A 23,196-nucleotide genomic window follows, 5' to 3' on the forward strand; every position below is an offset into this window, starting at 1 on the left:
AATTGAGTTTAATATTCTAGAATATAGATAATCAGTTATTCCAGTAATATTTATTAAAAATACTTCTCCTTCTTATTGAATTCCTTTGGCACCTTTGTTAAAAATTAATTTGCCATATTTTTGTGGTTTATTTCTCAATTGCCTATTTTGTTCCATTAACCTGTATATTTCATCATATGCCAATACTACATGTCACTGATTATTGTAGAATTACAGAAATCCTTGAAATCAGATAAGGTGAGTTCTACAATTTTCTTCTTTTTAGAATTGTTATGGCTATTATGAGTCTTTTGGATTCTCGTATAAATTTTATAATCATCTTGTCAAATTATAAAAATAAACTTGCTGTCATACTAGAGAGAATTGCACTTAGTCTATTTGGGGTAGTTTATTCTGAGTCTATCGATTTGGGGAGAAATAATATCTTAACAACATTCAGTCATGAACGTGATATAAATCTCTATTTATATCTTTTATTTTAACAATATTTTATGGTCTTAAATGTACAGGTATTTTATATACTTTGTTATATCTTTTCCTAACATCATGTGTTGGGATGCTATTGCAAATGACTCTTTGTTTGTTTGATTGTTTTTCATTTACAAATAGACATGGACAGTATATAGAAAGACAATTTTTTTATTAACCTTTTTTCCTGTGAACTTGTATTTTTGCAATCACTTAGGATTTTCTATATACACAATATGTCATCCTTTAATAAAGACAAATTTACTTCCTTTCCAATCTGAATGTGGTTTTTGTTCTTGTCTTCCTTTATTGCACTGATTAGAACCTCAAGTACAATGCTGAAAGAAATGAAGAGACCAGGCATTCTTGTTTCATTCCTGATGGTAGGAGGAAAGCATCTGGTCTTTTCACCATTACGTATGATGTCAGCGCTTTATCTTCTTGAGAAAATTGTCTTTAATTCTTTGTTCTCTATGAGTGTATACCAAGAATGGTTCTTTAATTTTGTCAAATGCCTTTTATCTCATTTAATGACTTGACCAGATGGATTTTTTAATATAAACCATCTAAAGGAAACTCAGCAGTAAGCAAAGCTGAAGACTCAAACTGTAGTTTCCCTGCCACAGAAGATCAATTTCAATGATTTCCTGTAGGAATAACTTGATACACCATACAATCTACAAGGATTTCAAACACAAAAGGCTGACAATGCTCAAGGAGGACAGAATTTGTGGGCAGATTGTCTGGCAGCTCACAGATACTGCTTATAATAATTAAATGTTTGGGAATCAACTATCCAAAACATTCCTTAGCACAATTACCAATATTGTAAGCAAGAAGTCTTTGAACTAAGCATACAAAACCCTACAGCTTAACCACCATTTCATTATAAGGACAAGAAAACAGTCACAGTTCTCACACTGGAAGTAATGACAGAAACTTGACTCCTAAGGTCCTAGTTGGCAGTGTATTAATGTTATAAAATTTATTATTTCCCACTTAACTCATACCTCCGTAATACATGGATCATTAATTACATTGGGTTTGGATAACAGACTAGTCCTTGTCATTCCATTACCTTTTTCTTTTCCTGCCGTGACAAGGGTACTTTCAACAACTGTAAAGGTAGCGCATTCTGTTTTAACCTCAAGTGTTAAGGTTGCTAGTTATCAGGACTACATCAACTCTGAAGTCATTAGGGCCCAAGGAAAACAAAGGATGGAAAAATCTATGGCAACCTCCTCATTCAGCTAAGAAACTGAGGCTCAGAGACAATTCTGTGACTTTCCCAAGTCACAAAGCCAGATAATAACAGAGCCAGAAATACAATATAGGTCCCCAAATTCTAAGGCCAGAGCTCTTTTCTGAAAATATTGTAAGGCTTCTAGATTTAGTTTCATCTTCTGTCACTTTAAAGCAAAAATTTTATTCTACTTACAAATGTGTCTAGAGATTTTTCAAAATAAGCTTTAAAAGTACAGGTAGCCCTGGTGGGGTGGCTCAGTTAGTTGGAGCATCATCCCATACACCAAAAGGCTATGGGTTCAGTCCCCAATCTCTCTCTCCCTCTCTCTCTCTCTCTCTCTCTCCCCACACACACACACACCCTGCCACTTCCTTCTTCTCTCAAACCAATAAACATATCCTCGGTGAGGCTTTTTTTTTTAAGTACATGTAGTTCCATACAAATAAACATAATGCTCTAAGAATCCTAGAAATTTTTTCTTTGTATAAAAATATAATGAACTTATCCTATTTTTATAGGTAACCTTAGAAACTTTTTAGAATGTATTTCTTCTTGGGTCATGTGTTTTTTATCTATTAAAATTCAAATTTCTATTAATGTAGACTAGCTTTTTTGTTTTTGCTTTCTTTTGTTTTCTCTATTATTATTATTACTGCCTTTCTTTCTCTCTCTCTTTCTTTCTTTCTTTCTTTCTCTCTTCCAGTCTGATAGCAGATGGTGTGGGACCCAATTAAGTACACCCGGGTGATTTAGATTATGTGTTTGATTTTCCTGGTCACTATTATATAGCATGAAAATCCATTATTGGATAGTTACATATCAAAATATGTACATAAAAAAACTAAAATTTAAAAGAAAAAGACAGAATTGTCTTCAAATCACAAGAAAGGTATCGAGTATGATATTGGCCTGGGTCCTCTGGAAGTTCTGAGTCCTCTGAGGCAAAAATTAAGATGTTAACACTTCACTTGAAATGCATAATTCTACAATGGTTAGAGTAAAGAGAAAGAAAATAAGGGGAAGGTACAATACAAAGGGATGCATTGTATTACCAAGCTGGCCACATGTCACAGCAAAATGAGAAGACACACACACACATATTCCCTCAGCACAAAAGACTTCTGGAACTATGCAAGAAAAACCTGAGCAGGAGTAAGTTCTATTTATTGTACACTTACTAATAAAAGAAGTTAAGAGCTATATTGTCTCAAAGGAAATACAGTTCAGGAACTTCAGAAGTTCATTGTTCTTTCCAATATATTTCCCAATGGATAATAATGGTCAGAGTTAATAATGATGACATAATGGAAAGCAAACAGACTGATAAAATTTGCAAAAATACTATTTTTTAATTTATAAAAGGAAGATTATATGATTGATTTGATATTCAAAGAAGATATCAAAGGAATTAGGATTTTTCTATACTTCAACTCAGAAAACTTCCAGCATGAAATATGTAGAAAAAAATACCACTGAGGAATTTTAAATTGAAACCTTTCTTTTTGATCTAAAAACATCTCTTGATTATAGCAATAAATATTCATAAACATTAAAAAGCCTAATACTTACTGGGTTAATTTTTTACCAAGTGGACACTTCAGAAGAGTTTTTCTTTGCCTAGGCTTTCTTCTCTTAAAATATCACTACACATACACATCTTCAAGGATGGACCCCTCAAGCATGTTTCTAGAATGTGACCTCTCCCCACCACATATCACAGATAATCAGATAAAGAAAACACAGCTAATACATGAGGAACTTGTCTGGAGACAGATCTGGGCCAATCTCATTTTCCTCCCTAGGGAATTAGAACTGGAACAATGAGAAATGGGTCCACTGGACCTAGCTATTAGACTTTACAGATTCATGGCTATTTAAATCCAGATAGTCCAGATAGTCTTGTTGGAGAGGTCTGACAAACTAACTAAAGGAAATTTTGTTCCACCAAGAGAGACGCATGAAGCAAAGGCACAGAGAGGAGTAAATATGCCAGCCTGCAAAATGTAAGAGATGGGAACAGTGCTGCATCAGATCACATAACTTTCAAAGTTCTGGGACTATTCCTTTATATGTAGAGTAACTACACAATTTGTCTTCTAAGCCAGTTGTATTAGTTACATAGAGCAACCCAATTACCACAATCTTGGTGGCTTAAAAGAACAGAAATTTATTTTCTCACAGTTCTGGAAGTTAGAAGTCTAAAGTGAGTATCATGGCAGCAGCAGGGCCACATGCTCTCTGGACACTCTAGGGGAGAATCCATTCCTTGCCCCTCCCAACCTCTAGTGCCTGCCAGCAGTCCTTGGCTTGTGGCCACACCAGTCCAATCTCTGTGTGCCAAGTCTCCATCTGTCTACTTTTTATTAGGAGATTTGTGATTGCTTTTAAGGCCTACTGAGGTAAACCAGGATGGCCTCTCCATAGCAAGATCCTTAATCATTACATGGGCAAAGACTTTTCTTTATGAGATAAAATGTACAAGTTTCAGGGATTAAGACGCACCTGATATTTGAGGAGAACCATTATTCTACTACCATACCAGTACATTTTTTAATGTGAAAGGAGAGACCAATTTGCAATTCCTTAATGGTAAAAGACAAAATCCATGGCTGTCCCAAGCAAACTGAATGTATGTCTCCAAATACACATATATGGCCTAGAGATAATTTTGTAGCCCAAGGATATAACAAATCCCATTATCTCACCTCTGCACTGATTATAAATATTCTCCCCGAAACTGCCATAGCAAGTGAATACCAAATTCACTCTCCACCCCTGAGTTCTATAAGACATTATCAAATGTTTCTAATATATTCTTGCTTATGTTTATAAAACTAGAGAAACTTTTGTGCTTTACAATCCAATGATCCCTGGTTAGGACACAGGACAAAATTCTGAAGAGTCAAATTTCATTGCCTTTCCCATTTCTAAATATATGGTGCCCTCCTTGAATGAACCTACATATTAAGTCTTTTCTACATAAATGTTAAATGACAGGTTTGAATCTCCCTCTAATAAGTAAAAATATATATAAATCCTCCACATATCAACAAACAAGTGAGAGGTAAAATTTGTCATAACTAAAAGATTTTCTGATACTTCACGAGATGATACCATCCAAAGGGATGCTCTCTTGCCACCTAAGCTAAAGTCACCTTCATTGGACTACATGCAAAGCCAGTAATTTTCACTTCATTGACTATAACATGTTAAAAAGAAACTGTTTTGTGTCATATTGCTTATTTTTACAATAATTCAATTATTATACACCATCACCAATAAGTACATTTGAGCATTTTTCAAAGCACAAATGAACAAATACCACTTTCTGGGAAAACTGCAAGTAACATTCACACCACAGAAGATATAAGAGAAATCACAGAATACACAAAAACAAAAGAAAGCTTTTATCTATATTCCCAAAACTTTTAAAACTAAAGCTAAATAATATTTTCATTACCAACACAATTGTATACAGTATAGCACTGCACATATTCCTCAGGTGGTCACTAAAATAATTGCTTGTAATTCAAAGAGCCATTTCAATACAGTGTTTTCATTAAGATAACTCTTCTCCCATTAGTTTGTTTTATTTTTAGGGCCATAACATAGAAAAAGATACCCTTTCCCTCTTTCTACTCTCAGACTTTGCATTTGTTTGATATAAAGCGCCATCTATGGCTCATCTTTTCATGTTTTCTCCCATTTCTTTCTTAGCAATAACATAGGTTAAGACTGTTAGGTAATTAAAAATAGCTTTAAGGTAATATATCAGTGCTACAGTTTCAGCTGAACCACCCAAAAGTTTTCACTCCTAGAAAGCCACATTATTCTGATAAAGTCAAGAAATCTCTAAGAAAAAATAGAGTAGGGACTGGGTTAAAAATAATAACTGCTTTTTTCCTTGAAATATAATTTGAAACATTTTCTTGAGCACATTCAACACTAGACACTACTGTAAGACAAAGTTCTCTACCCATGATACATTTACAAAAACCTAGAGATAACAGGAAAACCTCAAAAATAAATAAATAAATAAAATTTATTGGGTCGTCAAATCTCCAAATCAAAAGACCGTGTATTTTTGAGTACCAGTGACTCCCCAGTCTTTAAAACATATTAAGGACTCAATAAATAATTGTCCTGTGTAAGTTAAGTAATACACCATGCACAATGTTACATGACAATTGCCTTTATAATGACTTAGAAATATCTGTGAAAGATCAGAAGTGGGAAAAATTACATTGGATTGGCGAGGTTCAGACAGATAATATTAGGAAGGGAGGGGTCAAAAATGAATCCTAAAGGGCAGGTGGAATTTGCATAGTGATACAGAAGATCCTAGGAGAAATATGCAAGTTGTATTCAACAAATGAAGGAGAGGCTAGCTGTGCTAAAATCAAATATGAAGTATAAGATTAATAAGTGCTAAAAGTGGGAACAATAGTTGGAAGGAGATTATGTAAGAGTCTTTCCAAGTATACATAGGAGTTAGGACTTTCTCCTATTCTACAGCAGTAAAACTATCAGACAGGCTAAGAGTCAGGAGACCTGAGTTTAAGTCCCTATTCATTCACAAACTAGATGTAGAAATTGAACAAGTTCATTCAATTATAGTTTCATTATCTGCATTAAGAAAAAATTGGGACTTCCAGTCAAGATGGAAACATAGGTAGATACACTTTGCCTCCTCATGCAACCATAGAAAGATTTACAACTAGATCTTAAAACAAATAACACCCAGAACTGTCAGAAAATTGAGTTGTATGGAAGTCTGGCAACCAAGGATTTAAAGAAGCCACATTCATCCAGACAGGTAGAAGGGGCTGAGTCATGGAGAAGGGTGGAGAGGAGTGGAGATGTGTTGTGGTACAAAGAGGTGGGTGGGGGGTGGAATGGACAATCCCACATTTACATATGGTGGATAAAAATTGGGAGAGATACCTTAGGAGTGAGCCCTCCCAGCCCCAGGCCAGATCACACAGCTCAGGTTTCCAGCACTGGGAAGATAAATCCCCATAACTTCTGGCTGTAAAAATAAATGGGGGTTGGGTGATGTAAGAAGCTGCCAGATTTTCAGGAGACAGCTCAAAGGACCCACACTGACTTAGAATGTATGCAAACCACCCACTCTAGGATTCACCACCAGGTCAACAGCTGGAAGGGCACCAGTCAAATATGGGAAGAAGGTGATCTGACTGAAAACAGCATGAGAGCCGGGCAAACTTCCAGAAGCCAGGCGGCAGCATTGTATCCTCTCCAAGCCCTCCCTTCACACAAAGCCACAAAGTAGTGAAGCAGGTTGTCCCACCCTGGCAATTACCTTAGGCTCTGCCCCACACAATTTACAGGAGCCTTTGCTATAACAGGCCATGCTCCTAAGACAGGGAGTCAAAGCAGCTCTAACTTAATACACTGAAACAAACACAGGAAGGCTGCCAAATTAAGGGGATACAAGAATATGGCCCAAATGAAATAACAGAACAAAACCCCAGAAAAAGAACTAAACAGAACAGAGATAACCAACCTATCAGATGAAGAGTTCAAAACACTGGTGATCAGGATGCACAAAGAACTCACTGAGCAGAGCAACAATATAAAGGGATATATGAGTATTACACTAAGTGAAATAAAATAAAATCTGCAGGGAACCATCAGTGGAGGGGAGGAAGCTGGGATTCTAATCAACAGTTTGGAATATAAGGAAGAAATAAATATTCAACCAGAATAAAAAGAAGAAACAAGAATGCAAAAAAATGAAGAGAGGCTTAGGAACATCTGGGACAACCTTAAACATGCCAACATGCAAATCATAGAGGTGCCAGAAGAAGAAGAGGAAAAACAAGAAATTGAAAATGTATTTGAAAAAATAATGAAAGAAAAATTTCTTAATTTGGCAAAAGGGATAGACATACAAATCCAGGAAACACAGAGAATCACAAACAAGTTAGAGCCTAAGAGGACCATACCAAGACACATCATAATTAAAATGCCAAAGGTTAAAGATATAGAGAAAATCTTAAAAGCAGCAAGAGAAAAGAAGAGAGTTACCTATAAAGGAGTTTCCATAAGACTATCAGCCGATTTCTCAAAAGAAACTTTGCAGGCAAGAAGGGGCTGGAAAGAAGTATTCAAAGTGATGAAAAGCAAGGACCTACAACCAAGATTACTATATCCAGCAAAGCTATCACTTAGAATGGAAAGACAGATAAAAAGAGTTTACCAGACAAGATAAGCTAAAAGAATTCATCATCACCAAGCCATTATTACAGGAAATGTTAAAGGGACGTATTTAAGAAAAAGAAAATCAAAACTATAAAAATTAAAATGTCAACAAATTCAAAACTATCAACAACTGAATCTAAAAAAAAAACCTGAGTGAAAAACCAGATCAGGAAAAGAATCATAGATATGGAGATTATTTGGAGGGTTATCAGCTGGAAAGGAGTAGGGGGAGAATGAGTGAGGAGGTGCATAATTGGTAGGTACAAAATAGACAGGGGAGGTGTTAAGAATAGCATAGGAAATGGAGAAGCCAAGGAACTTATATGCATGATCCATGGACATGAGCTAAGGAGGGTGGGGAATTTCTGGAGAGAAGGGGATACCAAGCAGAAGGGGGCAAAAGAGGGAGATTGGGACAACTACAATAGCATAATCAATAAAATATATTTTAAAAATAAAATAAAATGCTAAGGAAACACTGAAAAAAGGTAAAGAATGGGCTAGAAATTGGCTTAAGGTATTGTTTCCCAGTCTTGTTAAAATTAGGGGTGGGGGGTACTTTTTAAGTAGAAACGATAAATTACTTGAGTGATTATAATTGTTTTTTTCAAGAAACACTGATTGGGAACTATGTAATAAAAAACCAATTTTGAACTTAACAATGCTTTTCAATATTCTGTTGTCCAAAAGCACATCCATATATTCATTTAAAGGGCTTATCACATTATGTGTTTAATTTGCATTTCCCTGATTAGCAATGAGATTGTGCATCCTTTTGTATATTTACAGGCCTTTTTGAGCCTTCTTCTATGAACTGTCTATTCATATCTTTTGCCAATATATCTCTTGTGTTGTTTTTTTTATTATTAACCTGAAGGATATTTTGTGTATTCTGTACACAAAATGCTTTTCAATTTTTCCCTTTACAATTGTTTTCTCCAGATCTGTGGATTGTTACTTTCTTTACAGTGTTCTTATACTGAAGAGAAATTCTTCATTTTAATGGAGTTAAGTGTATCATTAGTGTTCTTTATGGTGTGTACTTTTTGTTTCCTTAAACAATCCTTTCCTATCCCAAAGTCATAAAGGCATTCTGTGTTTCCTAGTAAAGACTTGAAAGTTTACCTTTCCTATTTAAGTGCACCTGGTATATGTTTGTTATAGTATGAGATAGGTATCGTCGGCAGCCGTCCGTCTCGAGAGACGATGGTGTAGCTTCTTAAGAGTCTACCTGCACCGCCAAGAATGGCTGGGCAGTCCAACTCGGGAGTGACACGGTATCTGTCTCCTCCCATGTTGAATCGACATCTTGCGATGACGCTGGAGTGTCCTCTCCAGTGAAGCTGAAGCTACAGAGCCTGGGCAGGGTGATATGGAGGGTCTGCTGTTGCCCATGCAGAAGACCCCCCCTCTCTTCGCAGCTGAAGGGTCCAAGGGAAAGACGGAGTCAATACAGCTTGGCTTCAGGTGCGCCGCAGGAGTTGCCGGTGTTGACTACAACGTCAAACCGCCTTAGGGACTCCGGCTCCGGATTTTCTGTCAGGGTTTACTCCCTTAGCCTTTCCCCTGAAGAGGTATGCCGCAAGGCAGCGGAGGTTTTTTGGAGTCAGAGTTTTCCTTCTCTGATGTGCCCTGACTGGAAGATCGAACCAGCGACACTTAGCTCGCAGGCCGACGCTCAATCCACTGAGCCAAACCAGCCAGGGGTGAGATAGGTATACAAGTTGATTATTCCACATAGATAATGATCCTACATAATTTTTGAATATTCCATCTTTCCCCCACAGATTAGCAAACTCATACATGTCTTCTTTACGGACTTCTCTATTTGCATGGATGTGTTCAGTACTCTTTATTCTCTTCTATTGGCCTAGTTATTTATATCTCTGCCAATACCACCTTGTTTCAATGACTATAGCTTTGTAATAAATCTTGATATCAGCTAGGGTAAATCCTTCACATTTCCAAGTTCTTTTAAATATTGTTTAAAATGCACAAAAGTTCAGGTACATGTAGTAGTCACTCACTAATAAGCAAGATATATCACCTTCTCTCTTAGCCTAAACATTTTGTTGGAAGTAGGGATAATGAACAAAATTACTAATTTTAAACATACAATCACTTATGAATAACTGAAAATTAATTTTAATGCATCTCTGGGCTCATACTCTGAGAATGGTTTTGTCACCCACATAATCAGAATAGAAAAAGCAAAGGCCACATTACCTGGGTACATCTCAGCTACCTATATGAGAGGTATTACAAATAATAAGTATAAACCAGGAGGAAGTATCACAGCTTTGGTGACAAGAAAAGTTTTATTTACTTTGTCATCCTGGTGATAAATTCAATAAGTGCTGAGAAATTTCTGAACTGACCAACATCTCAAAAATAATTTTATTTTTTTAAGAAAAACTGCCCAGGGATTACCACACAGACTGAGTTGCTGAAGATGCAACAAGTGTGAGTCCTTTTAACTGTGTCATTTACATGAGAATGTACGAAAGATGTTATTTGAAAACAAAACCTTGAATAAGGTTCTGGTTTACTCTAATATACATGCAATCCTCTTTCAGTCCTTCTGCTATGATTTTTTTTTTTCAAATAATATTCCTCTCCACTCATTCAGGGGCCACGTTTTTTCCTAAAGATTACACAGGGAAAGGAATTATAGTTGAACACATCATTCTACCTGAATAATCGAGCTCATTTGGAAAGTAGTTGCTAATGTCTGCAACTGGGCTGGAAAGGCATTACTGGGCTCACAGCTACAAGAGCATAAATGTCAGCAGGAGAACACTTGGATACGGGGTAACATCTTCCCTTCACAGCAGCTCTCTTGTTTAAATGGAATGTTGTGCTCTAAACTAAATTACCTCAAGTCTATTTGTGAAACTCAGTTGGATACATGTTTCTTATATAAACAACGGCTGGAGATAAATCTGCCAAACTGGCATGGTGATTTGTATTTTTAGTTATGTAAAACTTTTAGACCCAGAAATGGAATCCCCAAAAAAAAAATGTTATTTTAGTTCCAAAAAGTTCCTGGATGTTTTATTGAATACATTATAATTTTTAATACATTTACTTACTATTGGTCTCTGGGTAGTGCAGAAATTATACTCATTTCTCTGAACTGTCCTGAGTGACCAACTTATTTCCAGGGCATTTCAGCTGCAACCAAGTAGAAATTTTAACAAGGGAATTTAAATAAGTTGCCAAAACTCTTAAATACTGAAGACAACAAATAAGGCACAGTAAGGCCTTTCCTCAAGGGATCAAGACTTAAACACTAGGAAAAGCCTGTCTAACATTTTCACACATTTGAGGAAGGGTATGGTACAACAGTGTGTGAGCCATAAATTAGGCAGTGCTCCAGCAGGGCTTCACCTACAGGGGTATAAATATAAAAATTCAAAAAATATTCAAATAATATTGATTTCCATTTACAGGATGAAGGAAATATGCAAAGTCGTGGCAAGGAGAAGTAAAGTCTTAAGAATTCCAAAGGCGTTTCATGTAGGATAAATCATTCCATTCTCCTCAGATAATTTGTTTAAATCTCACTCTATAGCCTCCAGTGTATTTATCTCAGAGACTCCATCATCTATGCCCCCACCTGCCACCTCTAAAGCAACTTTTATCAGTGATGATCCCAGACAGCCCTGGGTATTATTCAGAGAGAACAGGCAATCCCACACCAGTATAAGTGAAATTGCAAGCAGGAGCTGTATATACTTCAGGAAATTGCTCTCTGTTCAGGACCTAACTGATAGGAGAAAAAGAGAGCATTTGCTATTAGGTGTCAAGTGTTCTCCTGGCTATAGGTAATCCTTTCAATATAGCCTCCAATTTGATAGATGGGAGAACTGAGAGAAATAAGTGCATTGGCCACTCTTTATACCCCTCCTTCCTATGATAAATGGTGGGTTTGCTGGTTCAGCCCCCATAACTACCCCCTCCCTATTCTAGTGCGCCAAAGCAGATAAGCTGTAAAATTGTATTTCCACAGCTCTCTTGCTTCCAGCATTCAGCAGACACCAAGAAGGTATTCTTGGGCAAGACCTTGATTCGGAACTGAGTCACCTGGACAGAAAAGCACTCACTTCAGACTTTTATGACTTGGGATGGATTTACACAAAGCAAATAAAGCAAAGCACAGGATACCTATCTTCCTGGCGCTGAGGCTGGCAGAGTCCCTGAGCTCTGGCATCCATAACCATGACAGCTGCCTGAGTAGCAGGGCAAGAGGCAACAACTGCATTGGTAGGCTGGTCCTCCACTGTGGTTCTGCCAGGAGTTCAGCCAGAGTGGCCTTCTTCAGAGTTCTCAATGAACCCTTGAGCTCTTTATTTATTTCTCTGAATAAATGCTCTTCTGCTTAAGCAAGCCACAATGGAGTTTGTTATGTGTATATAAAATCTCTGACTGCTAACATACATTACGAATCTATGAAATATTCTAGAGGTAAACAGAAAGCAACCATTGAGTGAAATAATCTACTAGCACTCTGAAAATTAACAGTGGATTAAGAAGTAAGCTGTGTTTTTAAAAAACTGATTTACAGAGCTATGCAAAAATATCTATAAATTAAACCAAAAAAGCAAACTTTGCCTCAGATGCTAATTAACTACAGCAATCTTAACGTTACAAGTAAATTATATTTCTAAATTAATTAGCAGTAGAGTGTTTGTGACCTTGACTGTATTTGTATAGAAAGAACATCAGTATTCTAAGTGGTGGCTTAGTTCCTAAGTCATCTCAAAAAACATTACATAAGTTTCACTGGAGCGGTAACACCACAAAATTGCCATTTAAAAAAATAAATTAAAAACTATCACATTATGAAATTAGTGATTATACAAAACAGAAAGAAATTAAATAACAAAAAGTTTAATTTAGTGTGAATGCTGGTTCTTGAGGGGCAAATGAGTTTCATTAGATGAAGAAAACTTAGAAATTGTTATGGAGCTTCTCAACCAAATATTAGAAGTCATGATACTGATTAATTTTTACATCTAATTTTTCTTTAGAAAATTATGACATCCCTTTTCTAAGTATATATGTACACTAAGATTATACACAACTTTTTAGCTAGAATTAGTGACACTTTAGGACTCATAAGTACAATAGAGAAGGGAGAACCAAAGAAGTAAAAAAGGAAACTGTTTCTAAAGCAATTGTTAATCCAAAAAAGAATGAAAATATTTGTATAAATGTGCCCTAAAGGATCAATTAGCAAGCTTGGAATGCTGAAAACCTGCACATTCCAAAGAAAGGACTGGCCCTTCCCTAGTTACTGGGAAATAACCTCTATGCCTTTGAAATATCCTACCCAATAAAATTGGCTTTGTATACCTGAGACCTTGAACCACACCAGAGAGTTTATGCAAATAAAGAGATTTGTGGTGAATGCCTGCTTTTGTCCTCCTGTCCCCTAGGCCATGCTATATTAATTTGACTTCCAGGAGTGAGGGGAAAGAGGTAGAAACTGAATATATACCCCCTGCCTAATGACTGACACCCAATAAAAAGCTTAAACATTAAGGCTCAGGTGAGCATCCCTGGTAGGCAATACATCATACATGTTGTCACACATTATTGCCAGGAGAATTAAGAGCTGTTCATGTGACTCCACTGGAAGAGAACAACTGGAAGCATGAACCTGGCTTCTCCTGTATTCTTTTCCTATAATAAACTGTAACTATAAGTAAACAGCATTTCTAAATTCTGTGAGTCTCGGTGAATCAGCAAAACTGAATGTGGCTTGGGGACCCTCAACGCAGTAAATTTGATAAGGATGTTGCATGGACTGGAGTTAATAGAAGATAAATCATGGAGGAGAATAACATAGGCTCATTGTATCCATAGATAAGGAAATAAAATTATTAAGATATTCACATGGTCTCAAAATATCACCCACAGGTTAATTACTTATCACAAAGAGGCAATGTATACCTACAATGTAGAGTTCTGGTCGTTACTGCCTTAACCAAGTGATCGAGTTCAGCATCACCCATAATGAGAAGGCCTGTGTGATGAAGTGAGAAGTTGATATATTGAATTCGGACACATGTATATATGCAAACCATATTCACACACACACATACACCTGCCATTTATATGTATACAACTTTTGCAATTCAATTATTCATAACATAAAGATTGAACATAGTACAGAAAAATGTAGTAATTTTGGAAGAGTGATGGCATCTATAGTATCCTTACACATAAACATAATGGAGTTTCTGAAATGGAATGACAAATATGTATAAAATTATAAATTTCTCTTCCATATGTAAACCCATAGAATTATAATGTCTTGGAGCTAAATGAAAGTTTGGAAATTAGTATCACTGCAGAGTTAACATTCAAAGAGCTCTCTCTTTGAGTAAAATATTGTGCCAGTAACTATCATGAAAATGGGAATGAGGCAGATTTTAGAAAACCAAGATAATCTAGCCCATGCTCTTGAGAAACTTGGATTCTTGTTGGAAAGATCTGACATGTTGCTTTGGTAAAAGCAGTGATTTTCATTTTCACAAATGTCTTCGAATCACTTCTATTGAAAGATTATCAGAATCCTGGAAAAATCCAAACAAAAGTGTATGAAATCTCTCTTGAAAGACTAAGTTATTGATTTTTCAATCCCAGTGCTCAGGTGTCCAATAAAATTCTGCAGAGGAATACTATGAGAGGATGAAATGAAATTATCCTAACAGGTTTTCCACACTGAAAATGTCACAACTAGGAGAGAGTAAAGAGCCCTGAGCTAAGAGTCTTCAGACCTTGGCCAGGTCCCAGCTCTGCAATGGGTGTGTCAAATGGAGGAAATTGCCTCACACATCAGAGCCTCAGTTTTCATTATTCAGTGATGTTCACAATGATAACAAAGGGGGCTCTTGTAAAAATAAAATGGCTGAAATACGTGGAAGTCTTTGTCATAAATTCAGAACTCTGCAAATACTCGGCTACGAATGCTGAAGAAGGTTTTGAGGATTGATTTCCAGCCATCCTTCCCTCGCCTCTACCTTTCCCTCATCTTCCCAGTTTCTACCAGCTTTCACTCAGAGTAGAAAGTTTCAAGGGTTCATGCTAATATTCAAGAAAGCAGCACTTTATCAAGCAAACTTCTAGAGACTGCAACAGGAGAGTTGGACCTAACTCTTCCACATCAAACATGATTTTGATAAGAACAAAGTACAAACATATACTAAATTCAACTGGTTGAACAAGGAACTACTCTGTTCCGGCAGATTGCAAGAACTATCTTACACTAGGTACTTTCAAAAAATTAAGAACATACTTGTTACGAAGTGTTTCTTAAATTAAGTTCTCTGGGGAAATGTATGCTTTCCCAAGTTGACTTATTATTTTAGAAGTGTGCTTGAATATTAAGGAGATGTATAGCTATTTAGATAAGTGCTCTGCAACCCAAGAATGATAACTGGATCAAAACTATAAAAAACTTTCAAAGCAGCTAAAAATCAAAGCCACTGGCCCAATATAAGAAAATTTTGCAAGTGTACCTTCATTCTTATGGGGAAATCAGGTCTGCGGTGATAGAAAGAGGATTGTATAGGGAGTCAGTTTGCTGGGGTTAGGCCAAGACTTATCCATGGAGTCATTTACTTTAGACAAATCATTTGACTTTTCAGAGTCCTGCCTTTTCTCTGGGTAAATTAGATGCATGTAAAGTCTTTTCAACTGTAACATCCCATGTATATCATTATTTTAAACTCCTATTCTAACATGAATTTCATTTACAAGTCTGTCTCTTCTAAAACTGAAAAATTGTGAGTTTGTCCTACAGTGTAATTATTTCCAATCTATTTGATTGAAATAGATTTTTACTTCAGAATGGAATGCTTTTATGCCTAACCTTTGACATGGAGTGCAGTAAAATCTCTCATCAGACTGCCAATGAACGAAGCTCATACTGAGTTCACCCCCCAAAAAATGCATTTATCATTGAATATTAATTTCACTATTCAAAAGAAAATACTGTGAATTGGAAAAAGTAAAAGCATTTTTCCCAACTGCAGAGTAACTTCTGGAATTATTCTTCATTGACTTTATTGTGGGTCAGTTTATCTTCTCTAAAATCAGTATGTCTCTTAATGCACCTGTCTTTAATTGCCATAGTGCCTTTTCTCTGCTTCAGCCTAAAAATACTGTATTCATAGCTCTGCCACATCTCTCTTACCTGTGGATGTCAGTCTCTCATTGTAGGCTCTTTTTCTCTACCTGGATAATGTTTATACATCCATTCTGTAGGTCACATTTTAAAAACATGTTTCTTCCAAGAAGTCTTGTATGACTCCTCAACAATGAAATAAACAAATACCCTATACTTATGTCCATGTGTGTGGTGCATCTTGTTTGGTTACAACCTGTAGGCAGCCAAATCCGCCTTGCAGATGTTGTTCCACAGGTAGCAGTGGGGAAGGCAGAGGAAATCTGAAAGGTTCTGGGCAAGTAGATGTCCATACAAGGAAGGACAAAATTGTGGAAGCCAAAGAAATCAGGAACAAGTCAGGAAGTAAAATGTATTAATTTCTCAGAGAAATTGTAAGGGTTTATTTTGTGAACATAACACTCATCTATTTTTGAAAGCACTCTGAAGTAAAAGGAACACAATGGGAGACCATTACCAAACCTCTTCCAAAATCCAGTTAAGAAGATTCACTAAAAATATTTCCCATTCCTTCAAGAAGTTGATTTACAAAACAGAAGTCCAGTTAGTCACATAACTAAAGTTGTCAGGAGACTCCAGGGAAGGTATTTACCTTACGAATGGATGAATGGGATTTTGTTTCTAAGTGTTTCAGTGAGGGTTTCCTGAAGATAACAAAAACCATGGAGTGAATGAAATATCACCTCTCCTCTTATAGACATAGTAGAATTTGGGAACTAGCACTGTGATTTATTCCAACTTTTTTTTTTTTACATTTTCAGTCACGAAGAGTTAAAATTTTATTTTTATATACAGTAGAATTAACTTTTTTAACAAACTGTTTTATAAAGTTTAATACATGTAACATTCACAAAACCACAACCAGAATTGGAATAAAAAAGCTCCATCACCGTCCCCCTGCTAAATTTCCCTGTGTTGTCCCTTTGTAGCTAAACTTTCCCCTAACCATTAAGCCCTGAAAACCACTGATCTATTCTTTGTCTCTATAATTTTGTCATACAGATATCCTAAAAATGGAATGAATTATACATTGTGTAACCTTTTGTGGCTGATGTCTTTCACTCAGCATGGTGCTTCTAAAATAAATCCATAATGTTGTGTTTCAACAGTTCACTCCTTTTTATTGCTTTGTAGTGTTAATATTATACTAATGATTCACAATTTGATTATCAATTATTGAGGAACAGAGTGGCTCAATCATTTACCTTCCTGCCAGCAATGTGTGAGAGCTCATTGAGTATGATAACTCTATAGTGGAGGTTCAAATTTTTGCCCTATTTTATGTCTTGTTGAATTTTTTTTAATAATCCCTATTGATTATGCTGTTACATTTGTCCTAATTTCTTTTCCTTTGTTCCCCTCTACCCAGTGCCCCCCTCACTCCAGTTGTTCCCCCACTTAGTCCATACCCATTGGTTGTGCATATAGTTCTTAACATCTTCCTGTCTACTCCACTCCCCCCTACTATGCTTCTTAATTCCAGTACCATCTCCCTCCCTTACCCTCTTTTCCCCTCCCCGCTGACCTCCCCCCATAATTTTCCCCATACCTATAATTCCTTTCCCACTCTCATTGCCCACTCAGTTTGCCTTTCTTTTGATTCCCTAGCTTCTGTTGTTGGTTGTTGTGATACAGTTTTCATTTTAATGTTCATAGTTTTGATCCTCTTTCTCCTAAAAAATCCCTTTAACATTTCATATCACAGTGGTTTGGATCTGATGAACTCCTTGAGCTTTACTTTGTCATGGAGGCACTTTCTCTGCCTTTCTATTCTGAATGACAGATCACTGGATAGAGTAATCGTGGTTGTAGGTTTTTGCTTTTCATTACTTTGAATTATTCTTGCCAGTCCCTTCTTGCCTGCAGAGTTTCTTTTGAGAAATCAGCTGATAGTCTTATTGCGACCCCTTTGTACATAATCCTCTTATCTCTTGCTGCTTTTAAGATTTGTTGATTTGTTCCCTGGTTTTCTTTCCCTCACCACTAGTTTGGTATATGTTTTTGTTCATTTCAGCATGACTAGCCTTCATTCTTTCCCCGTCTTGTTTAACATCTGCTGTTAGATCTTTAAGCATTTTTATAACCAAAGCTCTGAACTGTGCCTCAGAAAGATTTTCTATCTGCTGATTCATCAGATCAGGTATTTGCTGGCAGGTCAGCTGTATCACTGGGATCTCTGTCATGATCTCTGCTATCCTGACAGTTTTGTGTTTACCTTTGCTTCATGGGCGGGGCTGTCACACCTCCTATGCTATAGGGGGCAGAGCCCCATGCACTCATCACTACTGGGTGACCCTTCTCACTATGCTGTGGCATTTTCTGTGGGGGTGAGTGTCCAAGATGGATTCCTGCTATTCACTCTCCGCTGAGACTGGGAGCCTCCTCCTCTGTCCCCACCCTCTCTGGGCCTCACAGTCCAAGGCAATGGGGGTCTGTCTTCCCCAGTGTTGAAATCACAAGCTGACGGGTCTGGTCTACAGCCAGTGGTGCTCCCCAGGTGCTTCTCGCCTCCCCTTAAATATCGGTGTCTGTGCTTACTGCCATCCCATCACCATCACCACTGCTGCTGTCACCACCAGCACCGCTGAACCTCTCTGTCCCAGCTTTATCCCTCCTACCCGTCTGGACGAGCACCATTTGTTTATAGCTTCATGCAATGGACTTTCATTTATTTTCTGGAACTTCTGATTATATCTGTTTTTGCAGTAGTTGTATTCCTTCTTAGTTGTGGAGGGAGATGGAGCGTGTCAGTCTAGGCCCCATCTTGGCCAGAAGTATCCTGTGTGTCTATTCCAACATTTTGATGTTGAGCTGGACTGTGTTTTTTTTTTCTATTATTGTTCTCTGTAATGTTATTGTTTTTGCTTTATTTGCATATTACATCATATAACCACATAAACTGGTTACCAACACTAACAATGATATGACCACTTCCAGCCAATTCTTTATTATTATTATTGTTAACTGTTTCTCTCTTTTTTATTAAATTTTTTTATTTATTTGTTTGTTTTGTTTGTTTGTTTTATTTTAAGAGAGAGGGGAAAGGAGAAAGAGAGAGAGAGAAATATCACTGTGTGGTTGCCTCTCACTCAGGCCCCCAACTGGGGACCTGACGTGCAACCTAGTCATGTGCCCTGACTGGGAATTGAACCAGTGACACTTAGCTCGAAGTCCAGCCAATTTTTATACTTATTTGAAGAGATAGAGGAGTCAGACTCTAGCAACTCACAGTAATATGACCATACAATTTATCACGTGAGACAGGGACTGCCAGTGATACTGAAAAATCAGTCCCAGAATTGGGAAGCTTTTACTAAAGTTACAGAGAAGTTTAAACTGCTAAACTTCCTAGTGACTGAAATGGGAAGATCAACGGTTGGCCCAAATGGTATCATTTTCACCCTGCTCCGGAAATTAAGCAGCTCTGAGCTGATAAAGCCCATAATTTAACATGTAGGGCAAATTGCTCAAGCACTTAACCAGTGAGGTACTAATCTGCCTTTCCTATGTGAACTGGAACTGCCTCCTGACAGCAAAATCAATTGAAGAGATTTACCCTTGGGAACAGCTTCTAAAAAGCAGTGTAATCAGGAGATAAAGGAATTGATGGGAGTGCATTATCACAGCCTTCCGCCAACATGCACCACCAGCTGCCAAAGGCTTCCCACAGCCCTGAGCCTAGAGTTGCATTTCTCTCAAGCGGATGCCATTGAACTCAAGATATCTGGAGATCAAGAAACCTTTTCCCATATTGATTTAATCTTGTCACTGAAATACTTGAGGTTGAGCAAATTTGCTGCATTGGTTCCAGGGGTAGTTATAGAATTACAATTTTAAAAAAACGACCTGTGCTTTTTTACTGTTTACAGAATGCTTTGAGCTACCTGCTTGATATATTTGATGGCTAACAAATTTGAGAGTGCTTTATAGCTTCTTAAAATGAACTGTCTGCTTTGAACTCAAGAAAGTTTCAGGAATCCACTATTTTAATCTTGTAAATTTTCCATCAAAAGCAAAAGCGATGTGTTCCTTAAAATGATATAAAGATAGTTATGCAGATTTCCGGCCAAGATGGAGGCCTAGACTCAAACACTCTGTCTCCCTCCACAATTAAGAAGGAATACATCGGAAAGGACCGCAGTCCTGTTAGTGGGGAAACATGTCGAGTTTCTCCAAGGCGCACCAGCAATGGGCCACATTTGCTCGAGTTTGGTATCTCTTAGATGGGAAAATGCAGCCCCCTGGCAAACTTGCTGCTATGGCGTCAGTTAAACTTCAAGGATTACATAAACCTGTGTATCATCAGCTGAGTGACTGCGGTGATCATGTTGTCATAATTAACACAAGGCACATTGCATTTTCTGGAAACAAATGGGAACAAAAAGTATACTCTTCACATACTGGGTACCCAGGTGGGTTTAGACAAGTAACAGCTGCCCAGCTGCACCAGCGGGACCCAGTGGCTATTGTAAAACTAGCAATTTATGGCATGCTACCAAAAAACCTTCACAGAAGGACTATGATGCAGAGGTTGCATCTCTTCCCAGACGAGAATATACCAGAAGATATTCTTAAGAATTTAGTGGAAGAGCTTCCACAACCACGAAAGGTACCCAAACGTCTAGATGAATACACACAAGAAGAAATAGAGGCTTTCCCAAGACTGTGGACTCCACCTGAAGATACCCGGCTGTAGGAGAACGAAAATTGCAGAAAATCCCAGTGAGGTGATTGAACCTTTCTCCTGATAAGTTTCTCCTAAGCTGCAGGGCCCCGTGAAACCGCTGCGCTGAACAGGAAATGTGTTTGGGTGCTGAAAGTTTGAGGAGGAAGGTCAGGACGGGATCTTTCTTCAGCAGGAGGTTGCAATAAAATACATTCTGTTATAGAATTGCTTTATCATGTAATTGGATTTGAGTGTTATCAGTGGTGATAAGAATAAAGGCGGTTCCTTGGCAAAAAAAAAAAAAAAAAAAGAAGAAGGAATACATCTACTACAAAACCAGAAATAACAAGAAGTTCCAGAACATAAAGCTACATGGAAGTCCAACATATGAAGTAATAAAGGAGGGGCGAAGCCAGAGCGGAGAGGTCAAGCTGTGCTGGCGGTGGCAACTGTGGCAACAGCGACAGGAGAGCGGTAAGCAGACACCCATATTTAAAAAGAGGTGAGAAACACCTGGAAAGAACCCCTGGCTGCAGACCAGACCTGTCAGTTCATGATTCCAACGCCGGGAAAGGCAGATTCCCATTGCCTCAGACTGTGAAGGCCAGAGGGGATGGGGATGAAGAAGGAAGCTGCCAGTCTCTCAGTGGAGAGTAAACAGCAAGAATCCATTTTGGACCCCCACCCCCACACAGTATGGTGAGAAAGTTCGCCGGGTTGTGATGAGTGCACGGGGCTCTGCCATCTATATCATAGGAGGTGTGATAGCCCCGCCCAGGAAGCAAAGGTAAACACAAAACTGTCAGGATGGCACAGATCATGATAGAGATCCCAGTGATACAGCTGTCCAGCCAGCAAATACCTGATCTAACGGATCAGCAGATAGGAAATCTTTCTGAGGCACAGTTCAGAGCTTTGGTTATAAAAATGTTTACAGACCTAACAGCAAATCTTAAACAAGATGGGGGTGGGGGGGTGAATGAAGGCTAGTCCTGCTGAAATGAACAAAAACACATACCAAACTAGTGGTGAGGAAAAGAACACCAGGGAACAAATCAGCAAATCGAAACATAGGGAAGGAACAAACAATCAACCAATGCAGAAAGAGAAAATGAAAAGTGAGGAAAATGAGGAGAAGCTCAGAAACCTATGGGACAGCTATAAGTGGGCCAATATCTGAATCATAGGGTTGCCAGAAGGTGAAGAAGAACTAGAAATTGAAAAATGATGTGAAAAAATAATGAAGCAGAACTTCCCTAACTTGGGGAGGGAAATAAACTTACAGGTCCAGGAAGCACAGAGAGTTCCAAAAGAACTGGACCCAGGGAGAACCACACCAAGACATATTGCAATCAAAATGTCAAAAATCAAGGATAAAGAATCTTAAAATCAGCAAGAGAGAAGAAGAGGATTACGTACAAAGGGGTCCCGATAAGACTATCAGCTGATTTCTCAAAAGAAACTCTGCAGGCAAGAAGGGACTGGCAGGAAACGTTCAAAGTAATGAAAAGAAAAAGCCTACAACCGTGATTACTCTATCCAGCAAAGCTGTCATTCAGAATAGAAGGGCAGAGAAAGTGCCTCCAGGACAAAGTAAAACTGAAGGAGTTCATCAGATCCAAACCACTGTTATATGAAATGTTAAAGGGACTGGTTTAGGAGAAAGAGGATCAAAACTATGAACATTAAAATGAAAACTGTATCACAACAACCAACAACAGAAGCTAGGGAATCAAAAGAAAGGCAAACTAAGTGGGCAACAAGAGTGGGAAAAGAATTATAGGTATGGGGAACATATTGGGGAGAAATCAGCAGGGAAGATGAAAGGGGAAAAGGGAGGGAGAATGTACAAGAATTAAGAAGCATAATAGGAGGGAGTGGAATAGATAGGAAGATGTTGAGAAGAACTATTTGCGTAATCAATGGACATGAACTAAGGGGTGGGGACTGGAGTGGAGGCAACAAAGGGAAAAGAAATTGGGACAACTGTAACAGCATAATCAATAAAGCACATTTTTTTAAAAAAGGTAATTATGCTGTCATTGCCCCATTGCTACATGCTGTGTCTTGAGATCCCCACCTTCATCCCGACAGCAGAGAATGCAGCGTGGTGCAGTAGGAAAGGCCAACATGTTGGTGTGAATCTCCACTCCATAGCTCACTAGCTGTGTAGAGTGGGGCAAGTATATAATTTCCCAAAATGTTTCCTTAGAATCCTTCACCACCTGTCTCCAAGGGTTGTTATGAGAATTGAATGAGATAACAACATCTTGTACCTAGCACAGGCCATGACACAAAGGACTAGAAACACTATTTTTCTTTATTCTTTTCTTAGTCTAATGTCTGGTCTGAGTGTTAAAAAAAATTGTCTCCTGTCTAACAGAGCACAGTTGA

The 23,196-nt window shown here is 37.8% G+C and overlaps 1 protein-coding gene across 1 annotated transcript; it reads left to right on the top strand.

The window, feature by feature from the left end:
* Positions 1-20,269: 20,269 nt before the first annotated feature.
* LOC150020903 (large ribosomal subunit protein uL13m) lies at positions 20,270-21,027 on the top strand. The gene has a single exon (XM_090277172.1). The coding sequence runs from the start codon at positions 20,296-20,298 to the stop codon at positions 20,830-20,832; it is 537 nt and encodes a 178-aa protein (XP_090133298.1). The 5' UTR covers positions 20,270-20,295; the 3' UTR covers positions 20,833-21,027.
* Positions 21,028-23,196: the final 2,169 nt, after the last annotated feature.

Source organism: Furipterus horrens, unplaced genomic scaffold (assembly GCF_987537825.1).
Source record: "Furipterus horrens unplaced genomic scaffold, mFurHor1.1.pri manual_scaffold_1, whole genome shotgun sequence".
In the NCBI taxonomy this organism is placed as follows: Eukaryota; Metazoa; Chordata; class Mammalia; order Chiroptera; family Furipteridae; genus Furipterus; species Furipterus horrens.